Source organism: Lynx rufus, unplaced genomic scaffold, assembly GCF_022079265.1.
Source record: "Lynx rufus isolate CCGP_SWC_20201006 ecotype Redwood Valley unplaced genomic scaffold, mLynRuf1.p SCAF_1, whole genome shotgun sequence".
Classification (NCBI taxonomy): Eukaryota; Metazoa; Chordata; class Mammalia; order Carnivora; family Felidae; genus Lynx; species Lynx rufus.
Genome location: NW_025814823.1, coordinates 131557938 through 131580747, shown reverse-complemented (window position 1 = coordinate 131580747; position 22810 = coordinate 131557938). Strand labels below are relative to the sequence as shown.

The window sequence follows — 22810 nt, the reverse complement described above, 5'->3', positions numbered from 1 at the left end:
CACAACTTGTTGATGGAAGAACTAAGTTCATTTTACATAACTCAGTGGACTCTTGGAAGCTCTATCTGGTTTGTTCCAGAATTTGCCCCATGCACCTTTCCCTTTGCTGATGTTGGTTTGTATCCTTATACTGTAATAACACACAGATGTGGGTGTGACTATAGGGTGAGTGCTGTGAGTCCTTTTAGTGAATCATTGAATGTGGAGGTAGTGTTGGGGACCCATGACAAAATCTATAATCCCAGTCTAGGAGCACCTGGGTGGTTCAGCTGGTTGACCATCCGACTCTTCATTTCAGCTCAGGTCATGATCTCATGGTTTCATGAGTCCCAGTTCCATGTTGAGCTCTGCACATTGACCACATGGAGCCTGTTTGGGATTCTCCCTCTCTCCCTTTCTCCCTGCCCCTCCCCTGCTCATGCTCTGTCTCTCTCAAAATAAATAAATAAACTTAAAAAAATTATTTAAAAATAATTCCAGTCTAATCATGAAAAAACCATGAGGCAATCTTATTTGAGGGACATTCTACAAAATAGCTAATCAGCATTCCTCAAAACTGTCAAGGTCATCAAAAACAGGGAAAGTCTGAGAAATTGGGAAAGGCAAGAGGAGCCTAATGAGACATGGTATCTAAATGTAATAAAATGTGGTACTCTGGATAGGATCCTAGAACAGAAAAAAGAACTTTAGATAAAAACTACAGAATTGTGAATAAAATATAAAATTTAGTTAATAATAATATATCAATACTGATTAATTGTAAATGTACCATACTAATGCAAGTTACTAATAATAGGGTTAACTAGGTGTTGGCATAGGGGAACTCTCTGTACTAGTTTCACAACTTTTATAAAAAATCCAAAAACTATGCTAAAATAAAAAAAAGCTTTTATTAAAAAAATCCCTGATTACCTACTGTGCATAGAGTATTGTGCTAAGCATTAGAAAATTTAGATCTTAAGATAAGGGAATTATCAATTCTACATACTTTTGCTCTATCTACAGTTATTCATTTACCTGTATTTTGAAATCAATTGAAATGGCAGGAAAACAAAGTTAAGGTATTTGCTTATGCCTATCTGACAACTTATTTGTATCTTATTTTCTCAGTTGAGGGTGACTTCCTGGCAGGTAGAACAAATGTAGAAGTATCAACTTATTGAGCAAGCCCTAAATGTTGTTACACTAATAAATTGAAGAGAGTTGGTCAACAGGCAACATAAAAAGATGTTTAACATGGGGCGCCTGGGTGGCTCAGTTGGTTAAGCGTCCGACTTTGGCTCAGGTCATTATCTCACGGTTCATGGATTCGTGCTGACCGCTTGCTCAGAGCCTGGAGTCTGCTTCAGATTCTGTGTCTCCTTCCCTCTCTGCCCCTCCCCCACTCATGCTTTGTCTCACTCTGTTTCTCAAAAATAAAAATAAATGTAAAAAAAAAAAAGAAAAAAAAGATGTCTAATATTATTAATCATTAAGGAAATGCAAATAAAATTTGCAATGAGTTATCACTTCATATCTGTCAGAACAGCTAAAGTAAAAAAGACAAAAAATAACAAGTGCTGACGAAAATATGTAGGAAAAGGCACCCTCATGTACTGCTGCTGGGAATGCAAATTGGTGCCGCCACTATGGAGAACATTATGGATGCTCCCCAGCAAATCAAAAATAGAATTAGCATATGATTCAGTAATTCCACTACTGGATATTTACCCAAGGAAAATGAAAACATTAATTTAAAAAGATATACGTACCCTTATGTTTACTACAGCACTATTTATGAGAACCAAGACAGAGAAACAACCCAAGTATACATCCATCCATAAATGGATAAGTAAAATGTGGTGTATATGTATATGTATCCAGACATACTGACAGACATGGTGGAATATTACTCAGCCATAAAAAAGAATGAGATCTTACCATTTGCAACAACATGGATGGACAAGGTGTCATACTAAGTGAAATGAGTCAGACAGAGAAAGACAAATGCTGTATGATTTCACTCATATGTGAAATTTAAGACACAAAACAAATGAATAAACAAAGGAAAAAAGAGACAAACAAAAACTAACTCTTAAATGCAAACAACAAACTGATGTTTGCCAGAGGGGAGGTAGGTGGGGAATGGGTGAAATAGGTGAACGGGTTTAAGAGTAGACTAATCTTGATGAGCACTGAGTAATGTATAGAATTGTTGCATCATATATTGTACACCTGAAATTAAAATAACACTGTATGTTAATTATAACTCAATAAAAGAAGAAAAAGAAGAGTGACAAACTTAAACTGAAAAAATAAATGTACACAAAGTAGACAGAGAAATAAATACTACTTTGTCTTCCTATAACTAAAAGTCATGATGTTCTTTCCTAAAAGACCATTTCGTGACTATGTTTCTATGTTTAATGAAACCAGTAAGATCTGTGGCATGTAATTCTAAATGTCAGATTTTCATTACTAAGGCTTTTTCTGTCAATAAACCATTAATTTTCTGCTGGACAAAGAGAAAAAATTGGGAATAATTGTTCAATAGGTGGATTACTATTATAATTCAGATATGCAAAAATTCCTCTTTTAAAGAGACAACCAAATATGTATTTGGAATATGATTTGTGAATAATTTGAAGATGACAAATCAAGTGTAAATGATTAAATGAACTCCTTTGAAATTTATGCAAAGTTCAAAATGATCACTGTGAAAAATCCATGAAAATGAAATTTAGTACCTTGTGGAAAATATCTTTTCTAGATAAACTATAAGCGGGTCCTTAATATAATTTATTGGCTTCTATTCTCCCAAGTGTCTAAATCATACCTTTGTAATAATACAGGTAGTCTTAACTCATTTAATTAATTTAATTCTATTAAATGAGTCTGAACTCATTTAAAATAATTATGTTGTATGACTACAATATATCATAGTCATTGTAGAAGTTCAATGATTTATTACAAACCATGATATTTGGTCAATTATTTTATATTCTCATGCACAACACTCCACAGAAAGGTAAGGTAAATTCTCTTTTCACAATAGCTTCCTAGGGTCTTAAAGATATCTCTTTAAGAGATATTTTCTTTTATTCATATTACATAGACTTAAATTAAAAAATATTATGCAACTATACTAGAGACAGCTTTACCTTCCCTTAACCGACAGGAAGAACTATTTTCCCCAGGAAGAAATTTTTTATTAATTTCCTCAAAATGCTAGTATTTCAGTCTTTTCATGATCATACTAACCACTTAGACCAACAAGGTGGGCCAAAAAAGAAGTCTCAAAGCAAATTAGAAAATGGTTTGAACTGAATTATAATAAAAATACAACATAAAAGTCACAGGATGTAGGTAATGCAGTAACTAAAAGGAAGTTTATAGAATTAAATGCTTAGATGAGAAAAAAAATTTTCCACTTGATAAGTTTCTATCACAAAGTATTTTTTTCTAAGAGAAAAGAAAATGAAGTCAAAGCAAGGAAAATGAAGACAATATTAAAGGGAAGAGTAGAAATTAAGAACTTAAAAATAGCAAACAATAGAAAAAATAATTGAAACCCAAGGCTGGTTCTTTGAAAAGATCAATAAAATCGATAAACCTCTAGCAAAACTAAAATAAAATTTAAAAAAAGGAGAAAGAAAAAGAAACAAACTGGCATGGTAAGGATTAAAAAGAAGATGTCATTACAGACCCAAGAGAGATTAAAATAATTATAAAGGAACATTATGAACAATACTAAACACATAATTTCAACAATACAAACTTAGATAATCAACTGAAAACAACTACTGAAATGTACTCAAAATGAAACAGGTAACATAAATTGTACTATAACTACTGAAGAAATTGAATTACTAGTCAAAAACCTTCCAAAAAAGAAATCTTCAGGCCCAGAAAGTTTCCTTGCCAAATATTTAAGAAAAACGACATCAATTCTTCATAATATTTTCTAGGAAATAGAAGAGGAAAGATTATCTCCTAACTCTTTTTACATGGCTAGTACTGTCATGATACCAAAACACACAAAGACAGTACAAAAAGAGAGAAAACTTCAGGTCAATATCCTTCCTGTACAGAGGTTAAAAAATAAAATCTCGCCAATAAATATTGCAAGTAGTATCCAGCTATATACAGGAATAGAATACAACATAATAAAGTGGTGCTTACTGTGGGACTGATTGATTAATCGGTACTAATACTGAAAATGCATAATCATATCAATCGATGCAGAAAAAGCACCTAACAAAATTCAACATCCATTTAAAACTTTTAGCAAACTTAGAATATAAGGAAACTTCCTCCACCTTATAAAGCACATCTACACAACACCTAAAACTGACAAGTTACTTAATGACGAGAGACTGAATGCTTTCATCCTAATACGAGGAAAAAGACAAGGATGTCTGTTCTCCTCATCTTTACTCAGTATTGTGCTGGATGTTCTAGCTACTTTAGTAACACAAAAAACAGAAACAAATTCCAGACTGGAAAGGAAGAAGTAATGCTGTCTTTCTTTGCAGATATGATCATTTAAGTAGAAAACACAATGGGATCCATATAGGTAAGATTAGAAAAGTTCTAAGACACAAGATCAACATATAAACTCAATTTTATTTCTACATATTATCAATAAACAACTGGAAAATGAAATTTAAGAAAATAATATCATTTAACAACAGTATAAAAAAATATGAATACTGAGAGAGAAATCTGATAAAAGATGTCAGAGATCTGTACCTTCAACATAAGGCACAAAGTCAAAACAATTCTGTTTGTGTACACTAGTAATACACAATTTTCAACAATTTTTAAAAATGAATAACACCAAAAAGTAAGTAGGTATAAATCTGACAAAACATGCACAAGTTCTGAATGATAAAAAGTACAAAAATGTGGATGAGAGAAATCAAAGACCTAAATAAAAGGAGAGACATACCACGTTCAAGGATTAAGAAAATCAACATAGCAATGATTTCAGTTTTCCGAAGTTGATCTGTAGATTTCATATAATACAATTAAAATACCAACAAGGTTTTTTTGTAAACATAAACAGGCTAATTCTAAATTTTATATGTGAAGTCAAAGGAACTATAATAAGTAAAACAAGCTTGAAAAATAACAAGCTAGAGGAATTCTAGAATCCTATTTTATGCCTTATTATAAAGCTATGATAACTAAGACAAAGAACTACTGGCAATGAGAGAGACCCCAAAATGAACTGAAGGTAAGAGAATCCAGAAATAGACCCACGCATACACAGCCGAATGATCTTCGATAAAGCTGCAGAAACATTTCAATGGACACAGGACAGTGTCTTCAACAAATGGTGCTGGAGCAATCGAGCATCTCTATGCAAAACAATAAATCTTGACCTAACCTTACACCGTATTAAGAAAATACACTCAAAATGAATCCTAATTCTTAATGGGGAACTTAAAATTATAGAACTTTTAGACAAAACCACAGGAGAAAATCTTTATAACCTAGAGTTAAGCAAAAGAGATCTTAGATATGACACCAAAGGCATACCTGATTTTAAAAAATGAGAAATTAGATTTCATCAAAATTAAATATGTTTTTACAGGAAAAAAATGTTGAGAATGAAAAGACAAGCTACAAACTCAGAGAAAATCTTTACACATCACACAAGCAATGAAAAACTCACATCCAAACTATACAAAGAACTTTTACAACTCAACACAAAGAACGCAACCCAACTAAAAATAACTAAAAGATTTAAACAGACACTTCACTAAACAATATATACAAATGGACAAATAAGCACATGAAAAATGTTCAACATCATTAGGAAAATGCCATTAGGGAATTCCAAGCTGAAACCACAATGTGATGCAACTACCTATCTACTTATGACAATATAAAAAATACTGAAACTACCAGGTGTTAGTGAGGAGTGACAGCAAAGCAAATTCCCATACATCCTGTCTTGGAATACAAAAGAGTATAGCCATTTCCAAACTGGAAAACAATTTGACAGTTTCCAATAAAGTTAAATATATGCTTACCATACGATCCAGTAATCTTACTGAGTATTTACCCTACAGAAATGAAAAAACTTAGGTTCACACACACGAAAAGAACAGAAATGCTTCTAACAGCTCTACTCATAATTGCCAAAACAACTGGAACAACTCACCTGCCATCACAGGTGAACAAACTGGTTTATTAATAATGATGGAATATTACTGAACAATAAAAAAGAACAAACAGTAGATATATGAAATAACTTAGACGGCTCTCACAGGCAACTGTACTGAGTAAAAGAAGACAGTCTCTAGAGGTTATATATGATTCTAATTTTTTATAACACTACATTATTATTTTATAACATCATCAAAGAGACAAGCTAAAGTAATAGACAACAAATCAGTGTTTTTCAGAGATTAGAGGTAGGGCAAAGATATGATTATAAAGATACAACCAAGGCACAATTACAGAGGTAGAAGAGAGATTCTGAGGTTGATGGAACTATCCTGTATCCCCATCATGGTGGCTGTTATATGAACCTGTGTATTTAGATCATAGAGCTATATGCCAAGAATAAATCAATTTTATTGCATAATAATTACAAAAACTAAAACAAAACACTCAAAAAGACTATGATGAATAAAAAAACCAAGTTCGCTCAGCACTATCTTCCCCCAAAGTAGATGTTTAATTAACATCTGTTGAATAAAACACTGAAAGTTGGCTATAGTTTCTGTTTCAATGTTAGTCTCATTTATACCCCAAAGCTTCAAAAATTTAAATAACTTTTTCTAGTGTCATTAACACTAGGTAAATGCCACATAAAGATGTCTAGCTTGTGAAAAAAATCATTAAAAATATCAAATAAAAGTCAGAAATCTAGATTTCCCAATGAATTATTTTAAACTTAAAAAAAATTATCATTAACGGATAACTTTGCCTTTATATCTTGTATGCTTATCTTCCTTATTTAAAAAAGGGCAGGATCTATGATGAAGTCATTACTCAAAGGCATGGTATATGAAACACATATTTGATAAATGTTTACAGAATTAACTACTCTTTACTAAACACGGAATGAACTGAATAGCTAAACCATTAATTTATCTCAAATACTAAATCTTTCTAGGATTTATCTTTTTGTTTCACTTAGCAAAACAGTTGAAAATTTTTCTTCTTTCCGGCTCTAACCATGGTGTGTGCTCGCATCACTAACTGTCATTTCCATGCTGCTAAAGCTAAGTGGATGATCTATCGGCATTTGTCTGCCTATAGCTCCTGTGCAACCAACCAAACCTCTTAGGGTCCTGCCATATTACCCCCTATCCTGAAGTGTCACAGATCTGACTAGAATTCATTCATTCTGATCCATTAGCCAGGCAGGCTGGCTAAAATACACGTATATGAATGAATAAAAGTAACTTCATAAAAACAAACGAACGAACAAACAAAAACCCACTGATGTTGGTCTTGCTTTGCTCTAAACTGTATGAAGTAGAGTGTTCCTATGCTGAAAGGAATCGGTAATATAGATGAACTTTTCAGAAGTACCCAGCCTAAAAACTAAACACATTTTTTAAATTGCAAGGATGTTGTCTGCATATATTTACAGTACAGAGCAAGTATAATTATACTTCTTTTAAATTTCTATTTGTTAAATTATTATTTTAGAGCTCTCTACCTTATTTTTCAGGTATTATTTCTGAATATTAACATAATATATGATCATCTCCAAAGTATCTATGGGTTTAAGTCAAATTTTCAATTAAAAATATTGTATTTTACAGCTTCGATAAATTAAGCTGTGAAGTATATTATAATGGTGCTAAAATATATTCATTTTTTTACAATCTACAATATATGCCTTGATGCCACATTACGCCATCACTTGCAAATAAATCAAACTGCAATCCTCTTGTCAGCATCCAGTCAAAAATGTAGTAATGACCTATAATTATACTATCCAACCAGACAATGAAAAATAATTAACCTGATTGAAGCACTCACAATAATTTTATTGTATTCAATCTATGACTAGAATCACAAACAACAAGTTCGCTTGTTTAAAATAATGAATTATTATGCACAGTTGCAGCTTTCTATATTTAAGCTCTAAGGACATTGTTGATATTCAACATACTGATTAATAAGGATTGCTATTTATTATGAACAAGTAAATAACAAAGGCAATTTTTGAAAAAAGTTTACATAGAAAATACCGGTCCTCAAACTTTCAAATTTTCATGAGCACCTCATCCATTGGCTTCCACTGGTCTCCTCAGCACCTGCAATTTATTGTTCAGTGCCTTCACATAACGGCTTTTGAACAAATCATTATAGGGACAGAAGTTTAAACCATAGAGAAGCACTTTCCTATAAAATTACAGTAAGGGTCAATTATTATCAAGATGAATTTCATAACTTAGCACAGTAAACTATATCTGGATCATGTGAGCACATAATTACATAAGGCTCCTTGAAAATATCCATTTAAGCTAAAAGTGATGAAAGTCAATGAATTTGGCACTAGATTGGATTTAATTAGAAAAACTGTTTTGTTTCAACTTAACCTGAAATAAAATTGTCGTAAACAATCCTAACATAAATAAATTTAAAATAATATGACAATCTTATCTCAATATCATGATTAATATTTGCGTAAAATATTAGAATTGGGAAAACCTCACAAAAGGACATTTTCTAAATATAGGTGAGCACAGAGACAGGCTTATATCTGTCAATCATAAGAGAGGTACATGATTATTAAGTTTACCTAGACAGAAATGCCCTTTCAATACTCATTAAAACCATGTTTTTATAATATAGGTATCCAAAGTTAGCTTCTTTTTCCAGAGCACAATATTAGTAATACAGAATTTTTAGTAAACTCTTAAAAGAATTACCTGCTTCTGTAGCCATCTTTCATGCCTTCGTTGTTTCCTTCTCAGATTTTTCAACTTGCCCCTTTCTCTTTTATTGAGCCTCTGATTAATGGCACCCAATGAGAAAGTGCCCGAGCGCAGGAAGTCCAGTGGAGAGAGGTGTTCTTCCTGGTCCGAGGCTTCTATCATGTTCCGACCAGCTGAGGGCAGGTCCATCAGGAAAGTCAGGTTGTTAGAACTAGCATGGTCAGTGTACACTGCGGAAGCTTCTAGACCACACTGAAATTCTCCTCCTCTTTGTGTCTGGGTCTCACGGGGAGTCACTGAAAATCTTTGCAGCAGCATATTAGGATCAAAATTGGATGAAATCTGAAAGGAACAGTTATTTTTACTAGATTCTAAAGGCAAGCCTGAAAGGTGAATAGGCTGTGTTTCATTTAGCCCGGGACAGGCAGCAGTCTTACTATGTATTTTATATAAAGTGGGTAATAATGTCAGTTTCTCACTGATGTTCAGATCCAAACTATGTGATTTCCTATGAAAAGCTCTTGTAGTGCATCTGCCCGTCACAAGCTGAGGAACAAAAAGCTGGTATTTTGGATCTGATGCTTTGAAGAGCAGTTTTTCATTCTTCATCTGAAAATATGTTGACCGTACCTCCAGGCAGAGTGCTTCTGTTAATCTTCCAGGGCCATTATTATTTTGGGCCATATTTAAAAGCCTGTGATTTCTGTTTTTGGAGGTGCCACCTGTCAGCAGAGTTTCCTTGTCACAACCTGACTGAACTCTAGGATGTGATAAGTATTTCAGCGATGGTCTCATTAGTCGGCCTGCCTGTGTTGGCTGATAATCGGTCCGGCTCTTAGAGAGATGTACAGCTGCAAGCTGGCCACAGGAACATTTTGGAGTGCTGACAAAATTAAAGCCCCCTAAACGGGCCCCACAGAAAGGGCAATTCAGTTTTCCAACTGTCCACTGGGCCTACAGGTAATAAAGGAAAATAAGACAATGCTTTCATTGTAAAGTAACCAAAGAGAATGTGAGTTGTTTTGTTTTGTGTTTTGTTTTTTTTTTTTTCAAGCCAACCACATGAAAGTTTTCTATGCCACAGAAAAGGCTAGCTTTCTGTTTTCTGATTAGTAGACAGACCAATAAATGGAAATAAGCCTTTTAATAAACAGAGATAAGCAACTCCAAAGTTCTAGAATGATAACATATTATACGTTATGCCCATCTCAACAATACTCCTAAGAATTCTAAAAGACTCTCTCAAACAATAGGTGGAATATGGATGCAGTGTGAATTAATGAAAAGAAAAATACACTATGGAACCAGGAAGCAAATCAGTCTACAGAGCTTAATTTGCAAGTAAAATCTCACAGAAAAGTGTCTGTTTTGATACACTTCTTGCATACCAAACACTGTGGGAGGGAACTTTACCCAACCAACAGAATAAAGCTCTTCCTGCCTTTTTACATACAACCAAAAGATATTGGTTGCGTACATCAGAGTACAGTTTCTATATTCAAATGGGAAATTAATAATAAACTAGCTAAAAATTATTTTTTCAACAGAGGTAGTGGAACATCTGTAGCATCCTGATACATTTTGTAAAGTTCAGGACACTTAAAACCAGCATATTGGCATGTTCCCAGGAAATCATTACAATGTGAGAATGAATGCAAGGGATACCTATCAGATGTTATTTTTTAACAACAAAGAAAGTAATTGGAGAATGGCAGCTATACTTTCCCAAAATCATATTACTTATAGTTTTCTAATACATAGGTGTTTTGAATTGAAAGAAATAATGATACTATAATGTCAACAAAATGAGTTCCTGCTCTTATAATATTTCATCAAGGAGACTTAAAAATGTGGTAATTTGATTTTGATTGTACCACTGATGGTCATTACTTATTTATTTATTTATTTATTTATTTTTATGAAGTTTATTGACAAATTGGTTTCCATACAACACCCAGTGCTCATCCCAAAAGGTGCCCTCCTCAATACCCATCACCCACCCGCCCCTCCCTCCCACCCCCCATCAACCCTCAGTTTGTTCTCAGTTTTTAACAGTCTCTTATGCTTTGGCTCTCTCCCACTCTAACGTCTTTTTTTTTTTTCTCCCTTCCCCTCCCCCATGGGTTCCTGTTGAGTTTCTCAGGATCCACATAAGAGTGAAACCATATGGTATCTGTCTTTCTCTGTATGGCTTATTTCACTTAGCATCACACTCTCCAGTTCCATCCACGTTGCTACAAAAGGCCATATTTCATTTTTTCTCATTGCCACGTAGTATTCCATTGTGTATATAAACCACAATTTCTTTATCCATTCATCAGTTGATGGACATTTAGGCTCTTTCCATAATTTGGCTATTGTTGAGAGTGCTGCTATGAACATTGGGGTACAAGTGCCCCTATGCATCAGTACTCCTGTATCCCTTGGGTAGATTCCTAGCAGTGCTATTGCTGGGTCATAGGGTAGGTCTATTTTTAATTTTCTGAGGAACCTCCACACTGTTTTCCAGAGCGGCTGCACCAATTTGCATTCCCACCAACAGTGCAAGAGGGTTCCCGTTTCTCCACATCCTCTCCAGCATCTATAGACTCCTGATTTGTTCATTTTGGCCACTCTGACTGGCGTGAGGTGATACCTGAGTGTGGTTTTGATTTGTATTTCCCTGATAAGGAGCGACGCTGAACATCTTTTCATGTGCCTGTTGGCCATCTGGATGTCTTCTTTAGAGAAGTGTCTATTCATGTTTTCTGCCCATTTCTTCACTGGGTTATTTGTTTTTCGGGTGTGGAGTTTGGTGAGCTCTTTATAGATTTTAGATACTAGCCCTTTGTCCGATATGTCATTTGCAAATATCTTTTCCCATTCCGTTGGTTGTCTTTTAGTTTTGTTGGTTGTTTCCTTTGCTGTGCAGAAGCTTTTTATCTTCATAAGGTCCCAGTAATTCACTTTTGCTTTTAATTCCCTTGCCTTTGGGGATGTGTCGAGTAAGAGATTGCTACGGCTGAGGTCAGAGAGGTCTTTTCCTGCTTTCTCCTCTAAGGTTCTGATGGTTTCCTGTCTCACATTTAGGTCCTTTATCCATTTTGAGTTTATTTTTGTAAATGGTGTGAGAAAGTGGTCTAGTTTCAACCTTCTGCATGTTGCTGTCCAGTTCTCCCAGCACCATTTGTTAAAGAGGCTGTCTTTTTTCCATTGGATGTTCTTTCCTGCTTTGTCAAAGATGAGTTGGCCATATGTTTGTGGGTCTAGTTCTGGGGTTTCTATTCTATTCCATTGGTCTGTGTGTCTGTTTTTGTGCCAATACCATGCTGTCTTGATGATGACAGCTTTGTAGTAGAGGCTGAAGTCTGGGATTGTGATGCCTCCTGCTTTGGTCTTCTTCTTCAAAATTCCTTTGGCTATTCGGGGCCTTTTGTGGTTCCATATGAATTTTAGGATTGCTTGTTCTAGTTTCGAGAAGAATGCTGGTGCAATTTTGATTGGGATTGCATTGAATGTGTAGATAGCTTTGGGTAGTATTGACATTTTGACAATATTTATTTTTCCAATCCATGAGCAGGGAATGTCTTTCCATTTCTTTAAATCTTCTTCAATTACCTTCATAAGCTTTCTATAGTTTTCAGCATACAGATCCTTTACATCTTTGGTTAGATTTATTCCTAGGTATTTTATGCTTTTTGGTGCAATTGTGAATGGGATCAGTTTCTTTATTTGTCTTTCTGTTGCTTCATTGTTAGTGTATAAGAATGCAACTGATTTCTGTACATTGATTTTGTATCCTGCAACTTTGCTGAATTCATGTATCAGTTCTAGCAGACTTTTGGTGGAGTCTATCGGATTTTCCATGTATAATATCATGTCATCTGCAAAAAGCGAAAGCTTGACTTCATCTTTGCCAATTTTGATGCCTTTGATTTCCTTTTGTTGTCTGATTGCTGATGCTAGAACTTCCAGCACTATGTTAAATAACAACGGTGAGAGTGGGCATCCCTGTCGTGTTCCTGATCTCAGGGAAAAAGCTCTCAGTTTTTCCCCGTTGAGGATGATGTTAGCTGTGGGCTTTTCATAAATGGCTTTTATGATCTTTAAGTATGTTCCTTCTATCCCGACTTTCTCAAGGGTTTTTATTAAGAAAGGGTGCTGGATTTTGTCAAAGGCCTTTTCTGCATCGATTGACAGGATCATATGGTTCTTCTCTTTTTTTTTGTTAATGTGATGTATCACGTTGATTGATTTGCGAATGTTGAACCAGCCCTGCATCCCAGGAATGAATCCCACTTGATCATGGTGAATAATTCTTTTTATATGCTGTTGAATTCGATTTGCTAGTATCTTATTGAGAATTTTGGCATCCATATTCATCAGGGATATTGGCCTGTAGTTCTCTTTTTTTACTGGGTCTCTGTCTGGTTTAGGAATCAAAGTAATACTGGCTTCATAGAATGAGTCTGGAAGTTTTCCTTCCCTTTCTATTTCTTGGAATAGCTTGAGAAGGATAGGTATTATCTCTGCTTTAAACGTCTGGTAGAACTCCCCTGGGAAGCCATCTGGTCCTGGACTCTTATTTGTTGGGAGATTTTTGATAACCGATTCAATTTCTTCGCTGGTTATGGGTCTGTTCAAGCTTTCTATTTCCTCCTGATTGAGTTTTGGAAGAGTGTGGGTGTTCAGGAATTTGTCCATTTCTTCCAGGTTGTCCAATTTGTTGGCATATAATTTTTCATAGTATTCCCTGATAATTGTTTGTATCTCTGAGGGATTGGTTGTAATAATTCCATTTTCATTCATGAGTTTATCTATTTGGGTCATCTCCCTTTTCTTTTTGAGAAGCCTGGCTAGAGGTTTGTCAATTTTGTTTATTTTTTCAAAAAACCAACTCTTGGTTTCGTTGATCTGCTCTACAGTTTTTTTAGATTCTATATTGTTTATTTCTGCTCTGATCTTTATTATTTCTCTTCTTCTGCTGGGTTTAGGCTGCCTTTGCTGTTCTGCTTCTATTTCCTTTAGGTGTGCTGTTAGATTTTGTATTTGGGATTTTTCTTGTTTCTTGAGATAGGCCTGGATTGCGATGTATTTTCCTCTCAGGACTGCCTTCGCTGCGTCCCAAAGCGTTTGGATTGTTGTATTTTCATTTTCGTTTGTTTCCATATATTTTTTGATTTCTTCTCTAATTGCCTGGTTGACCCACTCATTCGTGAGTAGGGTGTTCTTTAACCTCCATGCTTTTGGAGGTTTTCCAGACTTTTTCCTGTGGTTGACTTCAAGCTTCATAGCATTGTGGTCTGAAAGTATGCATGGTATAATTTCAATTCTTGTAAACTTATGAAGGGCTGATTTGTGACCCAGTATATGATCTATCTTGGAGAATGTTCCATGTGCACTCGAGAAGAAAGTATATTCTGTTGCTTTGGGATGCAGAGTTCTAAATATATCTGTCAAGTCCATCTGATCCAGTGTCTCATTCAGGGCCCTTGTTTCTTTATTGACCGTGTGTCTAGATGATCTATCCATTTCTGTAAGTGGGGTGTTAAAGTCCCCAGCAATTACCACATTCTTATCAATAAGGTTGCTTATGTTTATGAGTAATTGTTTTATATATTTGGGGGCTCCGGTATTCGGCGCATAGACATTTATAATTGTTAGCTCTTCCTGATGGATAGACCCTGTAACTATTATATAATGTCCTTCTTCATCTCTTGTTACAGCCTTTAATTTAAAGTCTAGTTTGTCTGATATAAGTATGGCTACTCCAGCTTTCTTCTGGCTTCCAGTAGCATGATAAATAGTTCTCCATCCCCTCACTCTCAATCTAAAGGTGTCCTCAGGTCTAAAATGAGTCTCTTGTAGACAGCAAATAGATGGGTCTTGTTTTTTTATCCATTCTGATACCCTATGTCTTTTGGTTGGCGCATTTAATCCATTTACATTCAGTGTTATTATAGAAAGATACGGGTTTAGAGTCATTGTGATGTCTGTATGTTTTATGCTTGTAGTGATGTCTCTGGTACTTTGTCTCACAGGGTCCCCCTTAGGATCTCTTGTAGGGCTGGTTTAGTGGTGACAAATTCCTTCAGTTTTTGTTTGTTTGGGAAGACCTTTATCTCTCCTTCTATTCTAAATGACAGACTTGCTGGATAAAGGATTCTCGGCTGCATATTTTTGCTGTCTAGCACCCTGAAAATCTCATGCCAATTCTTTCTGGCCTGCCAAGTTTCAAAAGAGAGATCAGTCACGAGTCTTATAGGTCTCCCTTTATATGTGAGGGCACGTTTACCCCTTGCTGCTTTCAGAATTTTCTCTTTATCCTTGTATTTTGCCAGTTTCACTATGATATGGCGTGCAGAAGATCGATTCAAGTTACGTCTGAAGGGAGTTCTCTGTGCCTCTTGGATTTCAATGCCTTTTTCCTTCCCCAGTTCAGGGAAGTTCTCAGCTATGATTTCTTCAAGTACCCCTTCAGCACCTTTCCCTCTCTCTTCCTCCTGTGGGATACCAATTATGCGTATATTATTTCTTTTTAGTGTATCACTTAGTTCTCTAATTTTCCCCTCATACTCCTGGATTTTTTTATCTCTCTTTTTCTCAGCTTCCTCTTTTTCCATAACTTTATCTTCTAGTTCACCTATTCTCTCCTCTGCCTCTTCCATCCGAGCTGTGGTGGTTTGCATTTTGTTTTCCATTTCCTTTAAAGCGTTTTTCAGCTCCTCGTGCCTGTTCATTAGTCCCCTGATGTCTGTAGCAAGAGATTCTCTGCTGTCCTGTATGCTGTTTTCCAGCCCAGCGATTAATTTTATGACTATTATTCTAAATTCACTTTCTGTTATATTATTTAAATCCTTTTTGATCAGCTCATTAGCTGTTGTTATTTCCTGGAGATTCTTCTGGGGGGAATTCTTCCGCTTGGTCATTTTGGATAGTCCCTGGTGTGGTGAGGGCCTGCAGGGCACTTCCCCTGTGCTGTGGTGTATAACTGGAGTTGGTGGGCGGGGCCGCAGTCCGACCTGATGTCTGCCCCCAGCCCACCTCTGGGGCCACAGTCAGACTGGTGTGTGCCTTCTCTTCCCCTCTCCTAGGGGCGGGATTCACTGTGGGGTGGCGTGGCCCGTCTGGGCTACTTGCACACTGCCAGGCTTGTGATGCTGGGGATCTGGCGTATTAGCTGGGGTGGGAAGGCAAGGTGCACGGCGGCAGGGGGGGCAGGCTTAGCTCGCTTCTCCTTAGGTGATCCACTTCAGGAGGGGCCCTGTGCAGCCGGAGGGAGTCAGATCGCTGCCGGAGGTTTGGCTCCGCAGAAGCACAGAGTTGGGTGTTCGCGCGGAGCGAGCAATTTCCCTGGCCGGAGCCGGTTCCCTTTGGGATTTTGGCTGGGGGATGGGCGGGGGAGATGGCGCTGGAGAGCGCCTTTGTTCCCCGCCAAACTGAGCTCTGTCGTCCGGGGGCTCCGCAGCTCACCCTCCCTTTGTCCTCCAGCCTTCCCGCTTTCTGAGCAGAGCTGTTAACTTATGACCTCCCAGACGCTAAGTCGCGCTTGCTGTCGGAACACAGTCCGTCAGGCCCCTCCGCTTTTGCAAGCCGGACTCGGGGGCTCTGCTTGGCCGGCGAGCCGCCCCTCCGCCCCGGCTCCCTCCCGCCAGTCCGTGGAGCGCGCACCGCCTCGCCGCCCTTCCTACCCTCTTCCGTGGGCCTCTCGTCTGCACTTGGGTCCGGTGACTCTGTTCTGCTAATCCTCTGGCGGTTTTCTGGGTTATTTAGGCAGGTGTAGGTGGAATCTAAGTGATCAGCAGGACGCGCGGTGAGCCCAGCGTCCTCCTACGCCGCCATCTTCCTAGTATGGTCATTACTTATTTAGTTTATTTTATATGTGTGTACATACACGAATGATGCAGGATATTTCATTCAGTCATTGGGCACTATTCTAGGTGTATCTAAAAGATACACTAATAAACCACAGAGAAAAACTTCTGACTTCATGGAACTTATATTCTAATAGGGGAGCTAGGCAATTAACAGGGTCAGTAAGCCATATATGTATGTGGGAAAGTGTGTGTGTGTGTGTGTATGTGTGCGCGCGCGCGTGCAGTAATGTTTATATTTATACATGTCATATACACGTATGCATATTTACCAGTACTATATATTACTTATTGTGTGTGTGTGTGTGCATATGTAAAATATAAATAGGTATATAAAACAGAAAAGGGAGAAAGGAAGTGTGAAGAGTGGTAATAGTGGGGAAGGGCAATTGATAGTTTGCACAGGCAATGCCTCATTGTGATTAAGACATATGGAAATGAAGGAAGAGGGGATTAATTGTGGGAAGAGCAATCAAGGAAGGGGAAATACCAAGTTCGAAGTCTGAGGGTGAAAAGTACCTATAACACTCCAGTAATAATAAAGCCAGTAAATGCAATCAAGTGTTACACACCCTTTCTTATCTCTTGAAACCATGTATTCAATAAAAAATAGCTCTAGAATGAGGATAAAAAAACTTGAAAGGATTACATTCCTAATTGTACTCAGAAACTAAGGAACTTACTTTTTGTATTAGGCAGTTTATCCATTCTGGAAGAGCTTCTATATCCATGTGCCACACATGACAAATATTTTGATCATCAGCTGAATCATGTCTATCCTGTTGTATAAAAATGCATGATATTAGTCATTACCAGGTTCTGGATTTATTTAATGAATTTCATGTTTGAGTAAAACACAAAAATATACATCTAGTTTTAGCTAGGAAGAAAATATACACTGCTCTCCTCTCCTCACTCCCTCCTTAAACCCACAAAGACAAAAAAAAATTTTTTTTCAGGGAATAACCACTTGGGAATTAAAAAAAAAGCATCAAATTAAATTTAAAATTTAGCAATAAGACACTCAATAGAAAAATCTGGCACCCTATTCTTTTTTCCTGGGTGTAAGAAAAAACAGCCCCATTCATGACAACTTTCCTGGGCCTTTCATCTCTTATTCCATCTGTACTCTACTAATGACAGAATAAAGGAGTTGCTATATAATCTATCAAGATGCTCAAGAAAAGTACAAGAGGATGAGGGAGAAGAAGAAGTGTGTAGGCAGCTGGAAAAGCCCCAACTAAATTTCAGCTGTGTTAGAACAAAAAATATTTCAGAGAGAGATACTTTTGGCTTTCTGAAATAGATATGTAAAAATAACTATGATATATAGGTGAAGCGATACACGTATCAAAAAAATGCAGGACAGAGCAGCATGGAGATGTATGACTGTTTATGACCTTAGTGAACCTTAGGCCAATTATTTTACCTCTCTGGGTTTCAGTTTCTTCACCTGTAAAATACTTCTAGATAGTTGCTAAGGTCCCTTCTGAGTATACAGAATGACATTCTATGATGACAAAAAAGAGTTGCTTGAGAATAACAGGGAAAAATAAGGCTTCTGCCCACGGACCCATTTCCAAGGTGAGATTTTACATAGATATAGTGTTTCCAAGTTGCACAATTCTTTTTAAATTTCCCAAGCAGTTACACAACTAGATACTATAATTGGATTAACAAAATAAACAAGGAAATTACTAAACATCCTTTCTAAGTTTGTATTCATAGTGACACGAATGAAAGAAGACTGAATGTCTTTAAGAACCTTTCAATGAATAATTTACATCGTGACTTGGAACCAAGATCACCCTGAATTACTAGGTTTAATCTCCCAAGCTGGTTCCTCCGGGCCCTATATCACTTTTCTCTTCCATTCATACATATTAAGATACTAAATGGTGGCTCCATATACAAGAAAAGTTTCAGTATGATGTATTTATATATCAGAAAGATCTATAAAGAAGCTATCTTAATCTAATTTCTGTCAGGCTCTTAAAAATCATGAAGTAAATTAAAAGAGGAAAGGACAGGAGATATTGTTGTATGTTAGATCACATTTCACTATTTTGTACACTGTACACAATTGTATTTTATATATATTTATTTATTTATAATGGAGAAAAAAATACTCTTGTTAAAAGGTTTCAAAATTTTCTAATTCTAATGTTTTAAAAATCTACAACACAAGTAGAAAATACTTCACTGATCAATACAAAGTCTGTTGAAAAGGATTTATAGTGGGCCAAAGAGTTACTTTACAGTTCTATTAATGATGCCTGAACTTTAATTCTGGCTAACAAAATGCAACTTACCATGTCAACAGTGAGAATAATGAGAAATAGCCAGGCAGGCCCATGCCAAAATGAAGAACATATTACTGAATGGAAACAAAGTGAGGAAGAGAGGAGGAGATACTACGACACACAAAGGTTTATTTTATTCTAGACTCTCATAAAACAGAAGATGGAAAAATTCAGGCAGAGCGAAGAAATTACTGGTTTCAAGGTGGTAAAGTGAGTGCATATTCCAGTTGATCCTCTCTCTCAAAACAAAAAACCAATACAAGACATTTACAAAAAGAACCCAACCGCTGAATTAGGAAATAGATGGGGAGATTTCAATGAATCAGAAATTATGAGGAACCTGTGAAAGATTAGTGAAGAAATAAAAGCACAATGTATCTAAGTTCCAAGTACATAATAGATGAGAACAACACAAAGAATGGTCCATGTCAAACAGGTGAAAACCAGAAACAGAAAAGGTCCTGGGTAACTATCACGGGCGGTGAGTAAGTCTGTCTGTCTCCAGGCAAGAGGAGTACTTGGACAAGAGAAAAATGGGGCAACATTCCAGGGTAGCTAGAGATGCCTAAAAAAGATGGAATGCATTTGTAGCAAGTTTAGAAGATGAGCTACTAAGGACCAATGTCTATTCTTGCTAAAAATAGTACTACAGCATATGAAGAATGTGAACTAGATTTGTTTGTACTAATAACATGCATCGCTGCTACATACTCTTTGTTCTTTTAAAAAAAGTCAGGTGAAAGAAATAAATGCACTCTGAACTATGATATTAAAAGCATATATAACCTAAAATTAGATGAGCAGTATTATGGCTTTTCTATGGAAACAAACAAAAATGGATAGAAAAAGTCCCTAAAAGGCCATGTAGTAAGTTGCTAACATTGGTTAGATTTTTTTTTTAATTTTTTTTAAACATTTATTTATTTTTGAGACAGAAAGAGACAGAGCATGAACGGGGGAGGGTTAGAGAGAGGGAGACACAGAATCTGAAACAGGCTCCAGGCTCTGAGCCGTCAGCACAGAGCCTGACGCGGGGCTCGAACTCACAGACCACGAGATGGTGACCTGGCTGAAGTCGGACGCTTAACCGACTGAGCCACCCAGGTGCCCCAACATTGGTTAGATTTTAAGGAAGAAAGACCAAGGGTAGGAGTTACTAAAAGGAAACTTTAACTTTCTCATAATTGTTTTAATGGAAGAATATATTAAATTACACTTACACGATTACAATTTTATTTAAAAATTGGTTCAAGTGAAAAGGAAATAAATTGATTATTTCTGATTCTGGCAATCCTAAAGTAAGTGGAATTAGATATGCTCTCAGCATTATAATAGATAATACTAGGGAAATATATTTAAAAAAAAATTGTATAAGACCTTGGACAAAATAAATGGCAGGACTGTGAACACTGAGAGGAGAAACATAAATGAGGGGAGCCTAAAAATCACCCTTGATTTCTGCCCTGGGGAAATTCTAGAATCTTGATGTAGGGAGGAGGAAGCCAAGAACATAAAAGAAGTCTTGCTGATAAAATGAAGATCTAAGTGTACAGAGGCTAAATAGCTGGAGTTTATAGACAATGTACTGGCAAGGAGAAGCCTACAGATAGAAAAAAATTCCAGAGAACTGCAGGGATTCCTTTAAATCTTTGGTTGAATACCAATATGAACACATGTTGGGTGAAATACCAGAGAACCAGATAAAGAAAATTTACCAAGGAAAAGGCATCTGCTAGTGAACTGTAAATTTAACTACTCACACAGGGATCACAGCAAGCTGGGAAGATATTCATGCTCCAATTAGCCAGAGTAGCAAGATCTCAATGAACATCTTGGGTATTTAGTAGATTCTAAAGAGTCCTGCTATAAGAGCAGAGCTAAATTAGCCCTAGAATAAAGCCTATTAGAAATCAACCTACAAAAATTTAAAAATAGGCCTGCAAGAATCAAAGTCAATCACTAGTAATTTATATGCCTGCTAAAAACCTCTCTAAAGGAAGATAATAATATCCAGACACTCAATATTAAAACTAAATGTCCAACTTACAAAAAAAATTACTAGATACGTGCAAAGCAAAAATGACCCATAATGAACAGAAAAAATCGAGCAACAGAAATAAACCTAGAAAAAAGTGGAAATGACTGCATAAGCAGATAAAGACATTAAACCAGCTATTATAAATATGTTCAAGCATTAAAAGTAAAACATGAATAAAACAAAAACAGAAAAGTCTTAAAGTAACAACAAACAAATGGTATATCTAGAGATAAAAATTCTATCCAAATTAAAAATGTAACACTGTGCGTCAACTATACTCAAATAAAAACTTAAAAGTAAATTTAAAAATTTTAATAATTTTTAAAATAAAAAAAAAAAAAACAGTGAGAATGAAGCCCTGTAGCTCTCAATCAGAGAGTAAAGTAAGTTTCTTTGACCAATGACTGAGTTTAGCTGTAGGTTTTTCACAGATGCCTTTTATCAAGTTGAGAAATTTTCCTTCTTCATTTTCTGAGAGTTTCTATCATGAATGGGTATTGAGTTTTATCAAATAATTTTGCCACATGTATCAAAATGTTCATTTTTTTCTTCTCCATTCCATTGATACACTGAATAATATTGATTGATTTATAAATGATAAACTAATTTTTATTACATAATGTGTAAATTTATTCCTAAATTGTTCATGTTTTTTGATGCTGCCATAAAGTGTTTTACCAGTTGCTTACTGCAGTCTTCTGTGACTAGTAAACAGAGTTGAATTACCATACTGACCTTATAGTCTACAAACGTACTAAACTCACTCCTTGCTGGTTTTTTGTAAATTCCTTAGCATTTACTAAATATATGATAATATATTACTAAATTGTACTAATGTTTTATCAAATATTTTTGAGACTATCTTCATAAGAGGTGTTGATGTGTGGATATCTTTTCTAATAGTATCTATTTTTTTCCTCTGTCCCCCTCTCTCTCTGCCCCTTCCCTGCTTCTCTCTCTCTCAAAAATAAATAAGAATGGGGAAAAAAAAAGAATACTTGTTTGTTTTTGGAGGGTACAGGTTTTCATCTCAAATTCATCTCCTTTAATTGATGTAGGTCTGTGCGTAAAGTCTATTTTCTCTTGATTCATTTAAATAATTTGTATCTCTTTCAAGTTTTATTCCATCTAGGTTATCAAATTTTTTCATAAAATTTTTCACTACATTATTATTATTCTTTTAAGGTCAGTGCCTCTATAATGATGTCTCTCTTCTTCCCTAATATTAGTCATTTGTGTTTTATCTGTATTTTCTTGTTCAGTCTAGTTAGTGACATATTAATGTCATTGTCTAAAAATATATCTCTTGATTTCATTCTATTTTCCTTTTTATTAACTTCTGACAGGTGTTAGTTTCTTCCTGTTGCTTACTTTTTTAAAAAAATTTTTTCAGGTTTTTTTCTTTTAATGTTTATTTATTTTTGAGAGAGAGACAGAGTACAAGCAGGGGAGGAGCAAAGAGAGAGGGAGACACAGAATCCAAAGCAGGCTCCAGGCTCCAAGCTGTGAGCACACAGCCCAAAGCGGGACTTGAACTCGTGAACCACCAGATCACAACCTGAGCTGAAGTCAGACACTTAACTGACTGAGCCACCCAGACACCCCTCCTGTTGCTTATGTAAGATTTAATTTGCTCTTCTTGCTTTCTTACCAAGCTGGAAGCTTACATTATTGATTTTAGACCTTTCTTCAAATAGAAGTACTTACACTCTAAAGTTTCCTGTG

At 35.9% G+C, this 22810-nt stretch overlaps 1 protein-coding gene across 1 annotated transcript in view; it reads right to left on the bottom strand.

Annotated features, from left to right (window-relative positions):
• Window positions 1-22810, bottom strand: part of RNF180 (ring finger protein 180) — a 181657-nt gene that overhangs the window by 144062 nt on the left and 14785 nt on the right. Inside the window, exons 2-3 of the mRNA XM_047066629.1 lie at window positions 17428-17523; window positions 8886-9845 (exon numbers count right to left, since the gene is read on the bottom strand). Of these exons, the coding sequence (XP_046922585.1) occupies window positions 8886-9845; window positions 17428-17523 (1056 nt within the window). The remainder of the gene's footprint in view (window positions 1-8885; window positions 9846-17427; window positions 17524-22810) is intronic.